This window comes from Aquarana catesbeiana, linkage group LG05 (genome assembly GCF_042186555.1).
Source record: "Aquarana catesbeiana isolate 2022-GZ linkage group LG05, ASM4218655v1, whole genome shotgun sequence".
Lineage (NCBI taxonomy): Eukaryota > Metazoa > Chordata > Amphibia > Anura > Ranidae > Aquarana > Aquarana catesbeiana.
This window is the reverse complement of record NC_133328.1, coordinates 559,117,510-559,131,665: the sequence shown is the minus strand read 5'-3', so window position 1 is coordinate 559,131,665 and position 14,156 is coordinate 559,117,510. Positions and strand designations below refer to the sequence as shown.

At 41.1% G+C, this 14,156-nt stretch overlaps 1 protein-coding gene across 1 annotated transcript in view; it reads left to right on the top strand.

The window, feature by feature from the left end:
• Positions 1-3,582: 3,582 nt before the first annotated feature.
• Positions 3,583-14,156, top strand: part of RMDN1 (regulator of microtubule dynamics 1) — a 50,397-nt gene continuing 39,823 nt past the window's right edge. The window contains exons 1-2 of the mRNA XM_073631912.1: positions 3,583-3,834; positions 13,646-13,763. Of these exons, the coding sequence (XP_073488013.1) occupies positions 3,730-3,834; positions 13,646-13,763 (223 nt within the window). The 5' untranslated portion in view covers positions 3,583-3,729. The remainder of the gene's footprint in view (positions 3,835-13,645; positions 13,764-14,156) is intronic.

Below are 14,156 nucleotides of genomic sequence, written 5' to 3'. Positions count from 1 at the left end.
CATAAAGGTTCATTGATAAAAACGGCATGGGAATTCCCCACAGGGGAACCCCGAACCAAAATTTTTTAAAAAATGGCGTGGGGGTCCCCCTAAATTCCATACCAGGCCCTTCAGGTCTGGTATGAATATTAAGGAGAACCCCGGCCAAAATTAAAAAAAAAAAATGGCGTGTGGCCCCCCTCAAAATCTATACAAGACCCAACAGGTTTGGTATGGATTTTAAGGGGAACCCCGTGCCAAAAGGGGGACCCTGCCCCCCTCTGACGCACGGGGACTTGACGGGGACTTCCCTGTGGCATTCCCCGTGACGTTTTTACTATTTTTACCTGGGCTTATATAGTGAAATGCAGTATTTAAAGATCCATCTGACTGTTTTGATGTTGAATTTTAAAAGCAGCGGTGTTCTGTCAATTAGCAAAGCTGTAAGATCAGCAGGCTTACTGCTGCTTTTAAAATTCAACATCAAAACAGTGTCACGGATTTCTAAATACTGTCTTTCACAATATAAGCTCAGTTTACTGGTAAAAATAAGTGTGAAATGCAAGACTTCGGTAGGTGTAAAAAGATGTCTGCTGACTTCGGTGGGTGTAAAAAGATGTTCGCTTGCCGGTGTTCCATCAGATTAGGCGACCTGTCAGATTTTGTAACAGAAGTGATGTTGCCGCACGGCCACCTTGGCACACCCCGCACTCAGCCGCAGTAAAGATACAGTGAGAAGGCATTTTAAACTTATTTTTAACAGTAAACTGAGCTTCTATTGTGAAATACAGTTTTTAGAAATCTGTGACACTGTTTTGATGTTGAATTTTAAAAGCAGTGGCAAAAGCCTGTTGATCTCACAGGTTTGCTAATCTGACAGAACACCGCTGCTTTTGAAATTCAACATCAAAACAGTGAGAAGGATTTCAAAATACTGCATTTCACTATATAAGTGTGAAATGCAAGACTTCGGTGGGTGTAAAAAGATGTCCCCGCTTACCACCTTCTCACTGTATCCTTACTGCGGCCGGATGTGGGGTGTACCAAAATGGCCGTGACGGAACGTCACTTCCCTTACAAAATTTGACGGGTCACCTAATCTGACGAAACAGCGGCTTTCTGATAGAACACTGGTGTTCCGTCAGATTAGGCCACCTGTCAAATCTTGTAATGGAAGTGACTTTCCGTCACGGCCATCTTGGTACACTCCGATTTCATGCTGAATTCTGTCAGATTAGCAAACGTGTGAGATCAGCAGGTTTGCTGCTGCTTTTAAAATTCAACAATTTTAAAACGAGTATCACGGACATCTAAATACTGTATTTCACAATATAAGCTCAGTTTACTGGTAAAAATAAGTGTGAAATGCAAGATTTTGGTGGGTGTAAAAAGATGTCTGCTTGGCGACTTCAGACTGTAGGCTTACTCTGGCTGAGTGCGGGGTGTACCAAGATGGCCGTTACAGAACTTCTCTTCCGTTACAAGATTTGACAGGTCGCCTAATCTGACATAACACCAATGGAAGTGACGTTCTTTCACGGCCATCTTGGTACACCCCGCACTTGGCCACAGTAAGGATACAGTGAGAAGGCGGAAAGCTGACATATTTGTACACCCACAGGAGTCTTGCATTTCACACTTATTCTTACCACTAAACTGAGCTTATATAGAGAAATACAGTATTTAGAAATCCGTCTGAAAATCCCAGAGGGCATTTGAGGTACTGGTAGCATTCTCGTGTTTTCTTTACCCTGTTAAAGGAAGCAAATATGAATAGTGCACAATAATGTATTGAAGGTTATTTAAGTTTGAAATCACGCATGACATTGTAAATTTGCTATAGCAATATACATACAGTTTTTTAGATGCCTCTTGATTGGTGGTATTGGTATATGTTTTTGTAAAAATTATAAAAATAAAATAGTGAAAAAAAAAAAGAAATCCGTTTTGATATTGAATTGTTCTGTCAGATTAGCAAACCTGTGAGATCAGCAGGCTTTCCGCTGCTTTTACAATTCATTATCAAAACATTCAGATGGAATTCTAAGGACTGTATTTCTCTATATAAGCTCAGTTTACTGATACAAAATCAGCTTTTTACAAAATCTACTGGTTACAAAATCTGACGGGTCGTCTAATCTGATGAAACACGGGTGTTTCGTCAGATTAGGTGACCAGTCAGAATTTGTAACGGAAGTGACATTTCGTCACTGTCATCTTGCTACACCCCGCACTCCTTCACAGTACGGATACAGTGAGAAGGCAGCAAGTTGATATCTTCTTGGTTATACATTTCACTGTTATTTTTAACAGTAAACAGACCTTATATAGTGAAATACTGTATTTAGAAATCTGTCTGACTGTTTACATGTTGAATTGTAAAATCAGCGGTGTTCTGCCAGATTAGCAAACCTGTGAGATCAGCAGGCTTGCCGCTACTTGTAAAATTCAATCTAAACAGTCTGTCGGATTTCTAAATACTGTGATTCACCATATAAGCTCCTTTTATTGTTCAAAATAAGTGTGAAATGCATGACTCCGGTGGGTGTAAGAAGATGTCCGCTTGCCGCCTTCTCACTGTATCCTTATTGTGGAAGAGTGCAGGGTGTAGCAAAATGGCGGCGATGAAACGTCACTTCCAGTGTTCCGTCAGATTAGGCAACCCGTCAGTAATTGGTAACGCCATCTTGCTACTCCCCGCACTCCTCCACAGTAACGATACACCGAGAAGGGAGCAAGCAGACATCCTGTTACACCCACCAGAGTTTTGCATTTCACACTTATTTTTAACAGGAAAGGAGCTTATATGGTGAAATACAGTAGTTCAAAATCCTTCGGACTGTTTACATGTTGAATTATGAAAGCAGTGGTGTTCTGTCAGATTAGCAAACCTGTGAGATCAGCAGGTTTGCCGCTGCTTTTAAAGATCAACATCTAAACAGTCCGTCGGATTTCTATATACTGTATCTCACCTTATAAGCTGCGTTTCCTGTTACAAATAACTGTGAAATGCAAAACTCCAGTGGGTGTAACAAAATGTCCGCGTTCCCCCTTCTCTGTGTATCGTTACTGTGGAGAAGTGCGGGGTGTAGCAAGATGGCGGCGACGAAACGTCACTTCTGTTACCAATTCTGACGGGTCGCCTAATCTGACGGAACACCAGTGTTTTTGCTACACCCACCGGAGTTTTGCATTTTACACTTATTTTTAACAGTACATTGAGTTTATATAGTGAAATCCAGTACTTAGAACTCCCTCTGACTGGTTAGATGTTGGATTTTAAAAGCAGCGGCAAGCCTGCTCATCTCACAGGTTTGCTAATCTGACAGAGGATCGCTGCTTTTAAAATTAAACATCTAAACATTGAGACGGAGTTCTAAGCACTGTATTTCACTATATAAACTCACTTTACTGGTAAAAATAAGTGTGAAATGCAAAACTCCGGTGGGTGTAACAAGATGTCCGCTTTCCCCCTTCTCAGTGTATGCTTGCTGTAGAAGAGTGCGGGGTGTAGCAAGATGGCGGCGACAAAAACGTCACTTCCGTTACACAGCTTGACGGGTCGCCTAATCTGATGAAACATTGGCGGAAGTGGGGACGTGTGTGGCGGAAATGAAGACAGACACGGCTCGCAGCCTGAACGGAAGTGGGGAATGAGTTGCGGAGGAGGGCGGGGATATGAGTTGCAGTGTAGGGAATGAAGGAAATATTTGAATGAGTATAGTGCGGAGGTAGCGGAGTGACAGGACGATGGCAGCCGGGGCTCGGAGCTTTGTGCGGAGCTGGGCACAGCGCCTTCACACCCCGCTCACCCGGTCCACCAACAGGAGCTACTCCAGGGCTGCACAGGGCGAGGTGAGGGTGTCCTTTATTCCTAATGACATTGTCATGGGTTGTAGAGAGTGTACAGCAGGTGTGAGGGAGCTCCTAACACTACATCTTATCATCATTATAGTACTGGGAGGACTGCCTGATATGTATAGGGATTAACCCCTTCACCTCCGGAAGGTTTACCCCCTTCATGGTCTTTATTGATATTCAGCACTGCGCTACTTTATCTGACAATTGCGCGGTCATGCTACACTGCACAAATTACATTTGTATTTTTTTCACAAATAGAGCTTTCTTTTGGTGGTATTTAATCGCCTCTGCGTTCTTATTTCTTTGCAATATAAACAAAAACCCCCTAAAAAAATTATATATATATATATATATATATATATATATATATATATATATATATATAAATAAATATAATTTTTTTTTTTTTTGCAAAGAAAAAAAAAATGCAGAGGCGATTAAATATATATTATTTCTACTATAAAACATATCCATTAAAAGGGAAAAAAAACATCTTGTAATAAATTTGGGCCGAAATATATCCTGTTACATGTCTTTGGTTGAAAAAAAAAAAAAAAGAAAACCCCAATAAGTGTATATTGGTTTGTGTGAAATGAATAGCACACACGTGTGTGTGTGTGTGTGTGTGTATGTATATATATATGTATGTATATATATATATATATATATATATATATATATACTGGAATCATTAAAGTAGAACTCCAGTCAAAAAACGTAGTATAGGGTTTATAATGGGGGTAGGTACAGGTTTAACCACTTTAATACCGGGCACTTTTACCCCCTTCCTGCCCAGGTCAAATTCCAGCGCTGTCACATTTTGAATGACAATTGCGTGCTCCTGCAACACTGTACTCAAACAAAATTTAAATACATTTTTACACCAAGTTTTGTTTTGGCGGTATTTGATCACCACTGGGTTTTTTTTTTTTTTTTTTTTTGCTAAATAAATGAAAAAAAGACCAAAAATATTGGGGGAAAAAAAAGACCAAAAAAAGTTTTTCTTTGTTTCTGTTATAAAATCTTGCAAAAAAAAAAAAAAAAAAAAAAAAGTTCTTTAAATTTAGGCTAAAGTATACTGCTACATTAGAGTGACGTTTTGTAGTATATATGGTCTCTGTTTTCAGTGTGTATTTTGTGAACAAGTCTACTTGCTGAAACATGATAGCTTTTTATCTACTCCTGTGCAAGAAATAAATCCGTTTATACAAATGTTGGAGTTTCCGGACACTTTTTTAAAAATTTTGCTTCCATAATATGCTGCTACATTTTGAAAATAATCCAAATCAGTGTATATTATTTAGTCTGTAGGAAAGTTATAGAGCCAACAAACTATGGGATGTAGGTGAAAAAATGATTAATCCTGATGTACTGACGGCCTATCTTACTTCTTGAGGCCAGAAAATGTCAGGACAGTAGAAATAGCCCCCAAATGGACCCCTTTTTGGAAAGTAGACAGTCCAGGGTATTTAGTAAGAGGAATGGTGAGTGTTTTGAAGTTGTAATTTTTTTGTCACAATTTTTTGGAAAATAAAGAAATTGGGTAGGGGGGGGGGGGGGAATGTGTGTTTTTTCACTTTTTTTTTTTTTTTTTTTTTTGTTTTCTCTCCTCCTGTTCTCCAATGCGGCCATTGAGACACAGATGGCCGCAAACGGCCAGGTAAACAAAGAGCTGAAACTGGAAGTGATTAAATCCTCATCGCTTCTGGAGTTGCAGAGAGGGAGGAACACCAGTGCCGCCCTCGCCACCAGCCGCAGAGGGGTTCCGCGATTGGAAAGGAGAGGTTGGGAAAGGCGGCGATGAGTCGGGGGGGGGGGGGGGGAGGCACCCTGTTCCAGTGCCCGCTGTTCAGCCACTCAAATCACTTCTGCTTACTCTAGGTATGATTCTTATTGCAAAGTTCCATTGTTCCAGCCTAGACCAATGTAAGTACAGTATGTAGCTCTCATACCTGAGCGATCGCCGTGTAAGCTGCAAATCACTGTAGTAGCTGGCTCTACTACAGTTCTAGCAGTGATTTTGTGTGCCAAACGGCTGCCCCAGTGCATAGTAGCTGGTGATGTCATGATCTCCACCTCCTCCAATCAAAGAACGACTTGTATTCATTTGAGAAAATACAAAGTGTTCTGTGAATGGCAGCAGTGGTGAGCGAGTAACCCCTTGTGGTCACTTTTTTTCAGCACAGGACTCGGAAGATCACTGCTATTGCTGTAGTAGTGCCCGGTAGTGATTTGCTGCTTTCACAGCTTTCATTCAGGTATGAGCTTTACACGCCTACATTGGTCCAAGCTGGAACAATGTAACTATCCAATAGGAATCATAACTAGAGTTCAGCTTTAATGGTTCAGTTTACCTTCAGGAACATGTTACATCCATATTACATAGCCTTATTATAGGCTTATCTGTAGGTAAAAGTGGTGTAGCAGGGTTTACAACCACTTTAATGTAGCCACCCAGGGACAGGAAGTGCGTTATTCACAGGAGTGCCAGGTGAAAATAAAGAGAAAAGCCTGAAAAAAGAAAACTAATACAGCCACTACATTAAGACCACTTTCACACTGAGGCGTTTTAGCACTAAAAATAGCGCCTATAAAGCGCCTCTCCTATCTCTCCAGTGTGAGAGCCCGAGGGTTTTCACACTGGAGCGGTGCACTTGCAGGATGCTAGAAAAAGTCCTGCAAGCGGCATCTTTGGGGCGGTGGAGGAGCGGTGGTGTATACATCGTTCCTAAACCACCCTGCCCATTGCAATGAATGTGCAGCGCTACCAAAACACTTCGGCAGCGGCGATACATGGATGGTATTAACCCCTTCGGCTGCTGGCGGGGGTTAAAAGCACCCTGCTAGTGGCTGAAAAGCGCCGCTAAAATGACAGTAAAGCCTCGCTCTCACCGCCCCATTGTGAAAGTAGCCTTATGGCCCGTACACACGCTCCGAATATCGTACGAGTGATCGTACGACCGTTTTGCTTAATAGTCGCAAGTAGAAATTGAATAGCTAAATAAAGTCACAAATTCTCGTACGACAGAAAATAAAATCGGAAGTGATGTCATGTGTGGTATTTGTACTGAATTTTTGGACGACAACTATACTGACTAACCGAAAATCTGGAATCGTATGAGGAAAATTTTCGTGCATGCCCGATGAAATAAGATTGGATGAACGGTCCTGATCGGCTGTCGAAACTAGTGTACCCACGATCCGAAAATCGCACGATCCTTCCTCGGACGACCGTTTTCATACGATATTCGGATCGTGTGTACGGGCCATTAGGGACTGGTAAGCTGCAATATGGTACAATATTGTTTTGGAGTGTGGATATGTCTTTAAATGCTTAAAAAGTCAGTATTGTGTCAGAGGTTGCATGCTGTAACCTCTGTTATCTTTGAAGTTTTAAAGGTTCCACTGATAACAAAAGATAAGCATAGAAGAGCAGTCTACTAATGTATGACACAGAACATGTGGACCCTTTAACATGACCCTCTGCTTTTAAACTTCTCTCTGAACTTGTGCAAACAGTCTAAAGCCTGGTACATACTATTAGTGTTTTTTCATTCAGAGTGTCAGCTCTGGTCGGCGCTGATGTACTAACCATGTGAGGTTAGTTACGCAATCTTCCCCCGCTGAGCTGTTGTGTTCTGACAGGGAGATGGGCCCCCCACCAGAACACTCCAATAGAGGTTGACCGATATGGGTTTTTCTCTGGCCGATGCTGATGCCGATATTTAGAAATCGTAGTGGCCGATATATGATGCCGTGTGGTTTTTTTTTTTTTGGGCCGATATATTAGGCCGATTTTTTTTTTTATTTATTTATTTATTTTTTCCCTTCATTTGATAAAATCTAACAGACCCCTTTCACACTGGGGCGTTTTTCGGGTGCTTTTGGGCTAAAAATAGCGCCTGTAAAGTGCCTGCAAAATGGCTCCCCTACAGTCTCCGTGTGAAAGCCCCAAGTGCTTTCACATTGAGGCGATGCGCTGGCAGGATGTTTAAAAAAAAAAGTCCTGCAAGCAGCATCTTTGGAGCGGTGCATACCGCTCCTCCACCACTCCTGCCCATTGAAATGAATGTGCACCGCTGCCGAAGCGCCTGAAAAGCGTTTCGGCAGCGGCGCATTTAACCCCTTCCTCGGACGCTAGCTGGGTTATAAGCGCCTCGCTAGCAGCCGAATGACGATAAAGCGCAGCTAAAACTAGCAGTGTTTTACCGACAACGCATGCCCGCTCCAGTGTGAAAGCAACTTTAAGTGATACAGAAATTTTTTTACATTTAAACATTCATTAAACAAAACAAACCTCCAATCAGTACACTTGTATGTATAATTTAGATAAAAACAAAAAAAATATATCTTAAATATTAAATACACAAAAACAGGTAATCAAAACTTTTGGACGAAAAAAAATGGGCTAACTTTACTACTTAGTTTATTTATTTATTTATTTTTTTATTCATTAGTGTATTTTTTTTTTTTTTTTTTAAATTGTGTTTGAAAGACCGCTGCGCAAATACCGTGTGACAAAAAATTGCAACAACCGCTATTTTATTCCCTAGGGTCTCTGCTAAAAATATATATATATATATATTTATAATGTTTTGGGGTTCTAAGTGGTTTTCTCGCAGAAAATACAGGATTTTTACTTGTAAGCAACAAGTGTCAGAAAAGATTTAGTCTTTAACTGGTTAAACTGAGAGCTTCTACACACAGCTCATTGATAAGTAGAAACATTGTATCTCTTCAGGTTCTTTTACCAGATTTGGCAGGCTGCCCAGAGAGGAGAGAAGTCACTTCACAGAAGACTTCAGGCAACTTGCATTGACTTCTGTTATAGAAGTCATTTGCACATGGCGCTGAAGTTATAATCAGCCTTTTTTATCAGCACAATCAGCCGATGCCGTTTAAATAAAAAACGCCAAATATCGTCCGGCCTCTACACTCTGATCAGCGATCTCCACCATTGGCTGAGAGGGATCAGTAGTCGCTTGGATGCTGGTTTTCCAGCATGCTCGTCTGACAAGCCGACCAAACGGCCAGCTTCTGTCGGACAGACTGAAACACACACGGCCGATTGCCGGAAAATGTCTCCTGACATTCAGCCTGTGTGTACCCGGCTTTAGTTTTGGTGATTTATTTTGCATAGTTGAGGGGCATCTCTGTGCTGTGCCTTTTTATAATGGATGATCTGACATCTTCAAGCATAATTATTTACTGACATAATAGGTTTTATACAAATTATTTGTCAGTGATATATCAGTAGTGATGACAGAGAGATGGATTCCCCAGCATTATCACATAGTAACCAATCAGATCATGTGTCACTGTCCAGGCATAACTCACATATTTGCTGAGTCCCTGATTGGCTAACTATGCTTAAATAAACAAACAAAACCTGCGCTGGCAACTTATACAGCAAAGAAAGTAAAAATATATATATATATGTATAATTGTAAAGTCGCTAGTGAAATGCGACTATAAATAAAACAAATCGTGATGTCGCTAGTAAGATGCGACTATACAAATAATATTCAATGAAAATCGTGATAAATTATTTGGTGTTTGCTATTTACGACCATTATTTAGTGTTGCTACCTATAAACATAAATCCTCTAAAGATATATATGATATATGTAGCCGTAGACTAACCAAGAAAGTGTTAGTGATGTTGACCTTAATAAATAAATAAAGTTCAAAGATGGATACAAATATTCCTTCAACAAAAACAACAAAAACAGCAGACTTCCATCTTCTAATCCAGAAGGTAAATGACAGTCACCCAGAATGCTGTGTTGGATATAGTGAGATGAAATAAGGCTTAAACTGCTGACACTATAATAAGACCTTGGGAGCCGGGGAGCTCACGTTCCACCCAAAAAATAAAAAGAAATATATATAGTGTAATCCTGTGAGATACGAGATCAATTGCGCATAATAGCGCTACTCACGGAGCGGACATGCAGAGCAGGCATTCAGAATTCGTTAGTGATCACCGCTGAACGGCGTGTGCTCCACTGACTACAGGACTACAGGAAATGCGCGTTTCGCCCCTCATCCAGGGCGTCATCAAAATGTCTGACGCCCTGGAGGAGGGGCGAAACGCGTCGACGCAACATCCGGATTACGTCTGAAAACCAGTGACACCATTTCCTGTAGTCAGTGGAGCGCACGCTGTTCAGCGGTGATCACTGACGAATTCTGAATGCCTGCTCTGCATGTCCGCTCCGTGAGTAGCGCTATTATGCGCAATTGATCTCGTATCTCACAGGATTACACTATATATATTTCTTTTTATTTTTTGGGTGGAACATGAGGTCCGCGGCTCCCAAGGTCTTATTATAGTGTCAGCAGTTTAAGCCTTATTTCATCTCACTATATCCTCTGGATTAGAAGATGGAAGTCTGCTGTTTTTGTTGAAGGAATATTTGTATCCATCTTTGAACTTTCTTGTTTATTTATTAAGGTCAACATCACTAACACTTTCTTGGTTAGTCTACGGCTACATATATCATATATATCTTTAGAGGATTTATGTTTATAGGTAGCAACACTAAATAATGGTCGTAAATAGCAAATGCCAAATAATTTATCACGATTTTCATTGAATATTATTTGTATAGTCACATCTTACTAGGGACATCACGATTTATTTTATTTATAGTTGCATTTTACTAGCGACTTTACTATTAATTATACATATATATATTTTTACTTTCTTTGCTGTATAAGTTGCCAGCGCAGGTTTTGTTTGTTTATTAAAAGTCACAGTACTTGTATCCAGCAGCTGCAACGCAATTTATGGTGTATTTATTGATTTAAAAAAAATAATAATATTTTTGCGAGCGCTGTCCTTCATATATACAACTATGCTTAAAGTTTATCTAAACACAAAACAAAAAATGTATTCTATTGCAGCTTTCCAGTTCCTAGATGTGGAGGGTTTTTTTTTTTTTTTCAAGCTTCTTTACCCGTTATGTTTTCTTGCTGATTCTGCCAATAACATCTTCCTGTCACTTTGGCTACACTCATTTCTCCATTAAAGGCAGCCGTGGTGGTTATACAGTCTGGAATTGGAGCTTTTATCATTTGGTGAGGATGTCCGCTTTAATTTAGGGGAACCAAATGTTAATGGTACACTATAAATAAGAGTAACCTGTATAAAATGGGATACTTTTCTTTATGTATTTTTATCTTGTACAGGCTTTCTGATTTGTGTAACAAATATTTCTTTCAGTCTTCCATGCTGCATGTCTGGTATGTGTGGAACTTAGATCTTAGTGTTAAGAAAACAGTAATGGTATAGAATTACGTAACCTCTTCACAACCGTGCTACAGCGTGATCGCACATCCCATGATTGCGCTTCTCGTCTGCCCCCTGCAGTGTGTATCCGCAGGCATCTGTGATCACTGTGTCCTTGAGAGACAGCTGATCACAAATCGTGATAAAGAGCCAATCACAGCTGATCAGTGTAAACAGGATTTGTCGGTTATCGGCATTCCTCTCGACACATAACTAGATAACCATCAAATCTACACTGATATTCAGGGCACTGATCATCAGTGCAGCCTCATCAGTGAAGGAGAAAAAATTACTTATTTACAAAATTTTATAACAGAAAATAAATAATTTTTTTTTTTTTTTTTTTGTCGGTCTTTTTTGTTTAGCAAAGAATGATATGCCCAGTAGTGATTAAATACCACCAAAATAAAGCGCTCTTGTCTAAAAAAAAAAAAAAAAAAAAAAAAAAAGATAAAAACTTTGTTTGGGTACAGCGTTGCATGACTGCACAATTTGTCATTCAAAGTGCAATAGCACTGAAAGCTGAAAATTGGCCTGGGCAGGAAGGGACCCAGTAGGCAAGTGATTAAAGTAGAGCTCCAGCCAAAACACAGAATCCTGTAGAAATAAAAGCATTTGTTACATTTCAGGATCCTAAAGTGCAAGACCATGCAAAAATTTAAAGGAGAATGGGTTTTGAAAAAAACAAAAACAAACCTTCATACTCTCCTAGGTGGATGCTGCATCTGTCCCCCGCTGCAGAAAACTGAGTGATTACATGACTGCTTATCGCTCCAATTTCAGTCTTTACTGGGCATAGAGCGGTGACTGTCAGTCACTGGCTCTCTGCCCCTCCAGTGCTCCCTAAAACGCCAGACTGGGTGGGGCGGGAGCAGCTGGCTCTGGCTGTCAGCGGCACATTGAGAGGCTGAGCCTCTATGTGAATGAATCCAAAGCTTCCCCTGATTGGCCAGAGAGAGCATGACATCTGTCCGCCTCAACCAATCAGAGGAAGATTTATATTCATTCACAGAATACAAACTCTATTTTGTTTGGGGTGTCAGAAGGCTCTGTCCCACAGCTGGGACCCAGCTCTGTGTACTGTATGTAGCGGAGGTTGCTTACAGTTCATACAGCGCTTGGAGCCAGTGCAGCACTTAGGGTCCTTTCACACTGGGGCTGTTTGCAGGCGCTATTGCGCTAATAATAGCGCCTGTGAACCGACCCGAAAGTGCCGCTGCTTTCATTCCAGTGTGAAAGCCCCGAGGGCTTTCACACTGGACCGATGCGCTGGCAGGACGGTAAAAAAAGTCCTGCTAGCAGCATCTTCTGCTAGCAGGACTGTACCGCTCCTGCCTATTGAAATAAATGGGACGGCGCGGCTATACCGCCGGCAAAGCGCCTCTGTAGAGGCGCTTTGCTGTGGTTTTTAACCATTTCTCGGCCGCTAGCGGGGGGTAAAACCGCCCCGCTAGTGGCCGCATACCGACGGTAAGGCGCCGCTTACAATAGCGGCGCTTTGCCGCCGCCCACCCCAGTGTGAAAGGGCCCTTAGTGAAGAAGAAAGTTTGTTTGGAATAGCTTGGTCCAGATGAACTGTTTAACCACTTCATTACTGGGCACATTCACCCCCTTTCTGCCCAGGCCAATTTTCAGCTTTCCGCACTGTGAATGACAATTGTGCGGTCATGCCACACTGTACCCATATGAGGTACTGAGGTGGTTAACGTGACAGGAAACATGGAGTCTGGCTTTAATAAAGGGCTAAAACATTGGAAAATACACATGTAGTGTTGCATTTGCATACATTGTATATTTTACTCACAATCAATGAAAGAAATACCATGTGCACGTCATATTATGTAAGTTTACTGGTGATTTCTTTTCATGTTAAGGTTCTTTAAAGAGAAGCAGTCAGGAACCGGCATTTGTAAGAGTCTGAATCTCGGCTGTTAGGATCTTATAATACTGTAGCTTACACCCCCAAACCTGATAAACAAAGCCGCACTTTTATTTACTTATCTCCTTTTCACAGCAGAAAGGTTACTGTTAAACTGGACATATATTTTATTTTTTTTTCAGCTGAAATCTAACTGATCCACCATTCACGCAAACCTTGTGACTAGACGGACCCACCTGCCAGGCTACAGGCGGTGCCGGATGTCAGAATACCTGTATAGTGCCTGCTTCTGATTGGATGCAGGCACTGTTCGGCTCACAGGTTTTTTACCGACTCCTTTAACCAAAGTTGATTGAGCTTTTGTTGAACTGAATGGTGCCAGCAGGGTGGTACACGGATCACATTTTGTCCAAGCCAGCAGGAAATGGACAAAATGTCAGCAGTGTATGGCCCTTTACAATACAAATAGAATTAAAAAATCAGGTAGTCCCTGAAAGTGAAGGCTGTGTAATAAAATAACCACCCGGGAATATAGATTCAGATTATTACAATTATGCATTAGTGACTGCTCTCTTTAGAGTTATGGGAAATTGGAATAAGTTATTGTTGATTCATTTTGTCCACCACAACAGATCCCGGTGAAGATGACCATGTTGGGGAAAGGTCTTGTCGTGTCATCTCTCTCGTTCCTGGCCATTGAATCATACCGATGGAAGTACAAGCATGCCGTTGTACATGCCAGCATTAAAGGTGTTTTGTGGGGATTTGAACAATGAGCTGAAGTCGTGTTTTCAGGTTTACATACACAAATATGGCATTTGTTTTCTGAAGAGACTAAAAAAAACTGGAAACACTAGTGTTTGCCCATACTTGAAATAATTTGGTCTTTAGAGCCACTGGCCAAGCAGAACATAGCAGCCAATGACGCAGGCAACAATGTATCATTTCTCTTCTCGGTTAACTTTTTTAAAACCTTCAAATTTTTTTCTAATGGAAACGAATAGACTTAGACAGGGCAGCGCAGAGAGCAGTGTTTATGTATGAGTAAAAGGAAGTGGTAATTGCGCTGTGACAAAGGGACAAGGGGGGGTGGAAGGGGCTAAATAGAGAGGTGAAAACGGCCGAAGTGTATGCGGCCACAGA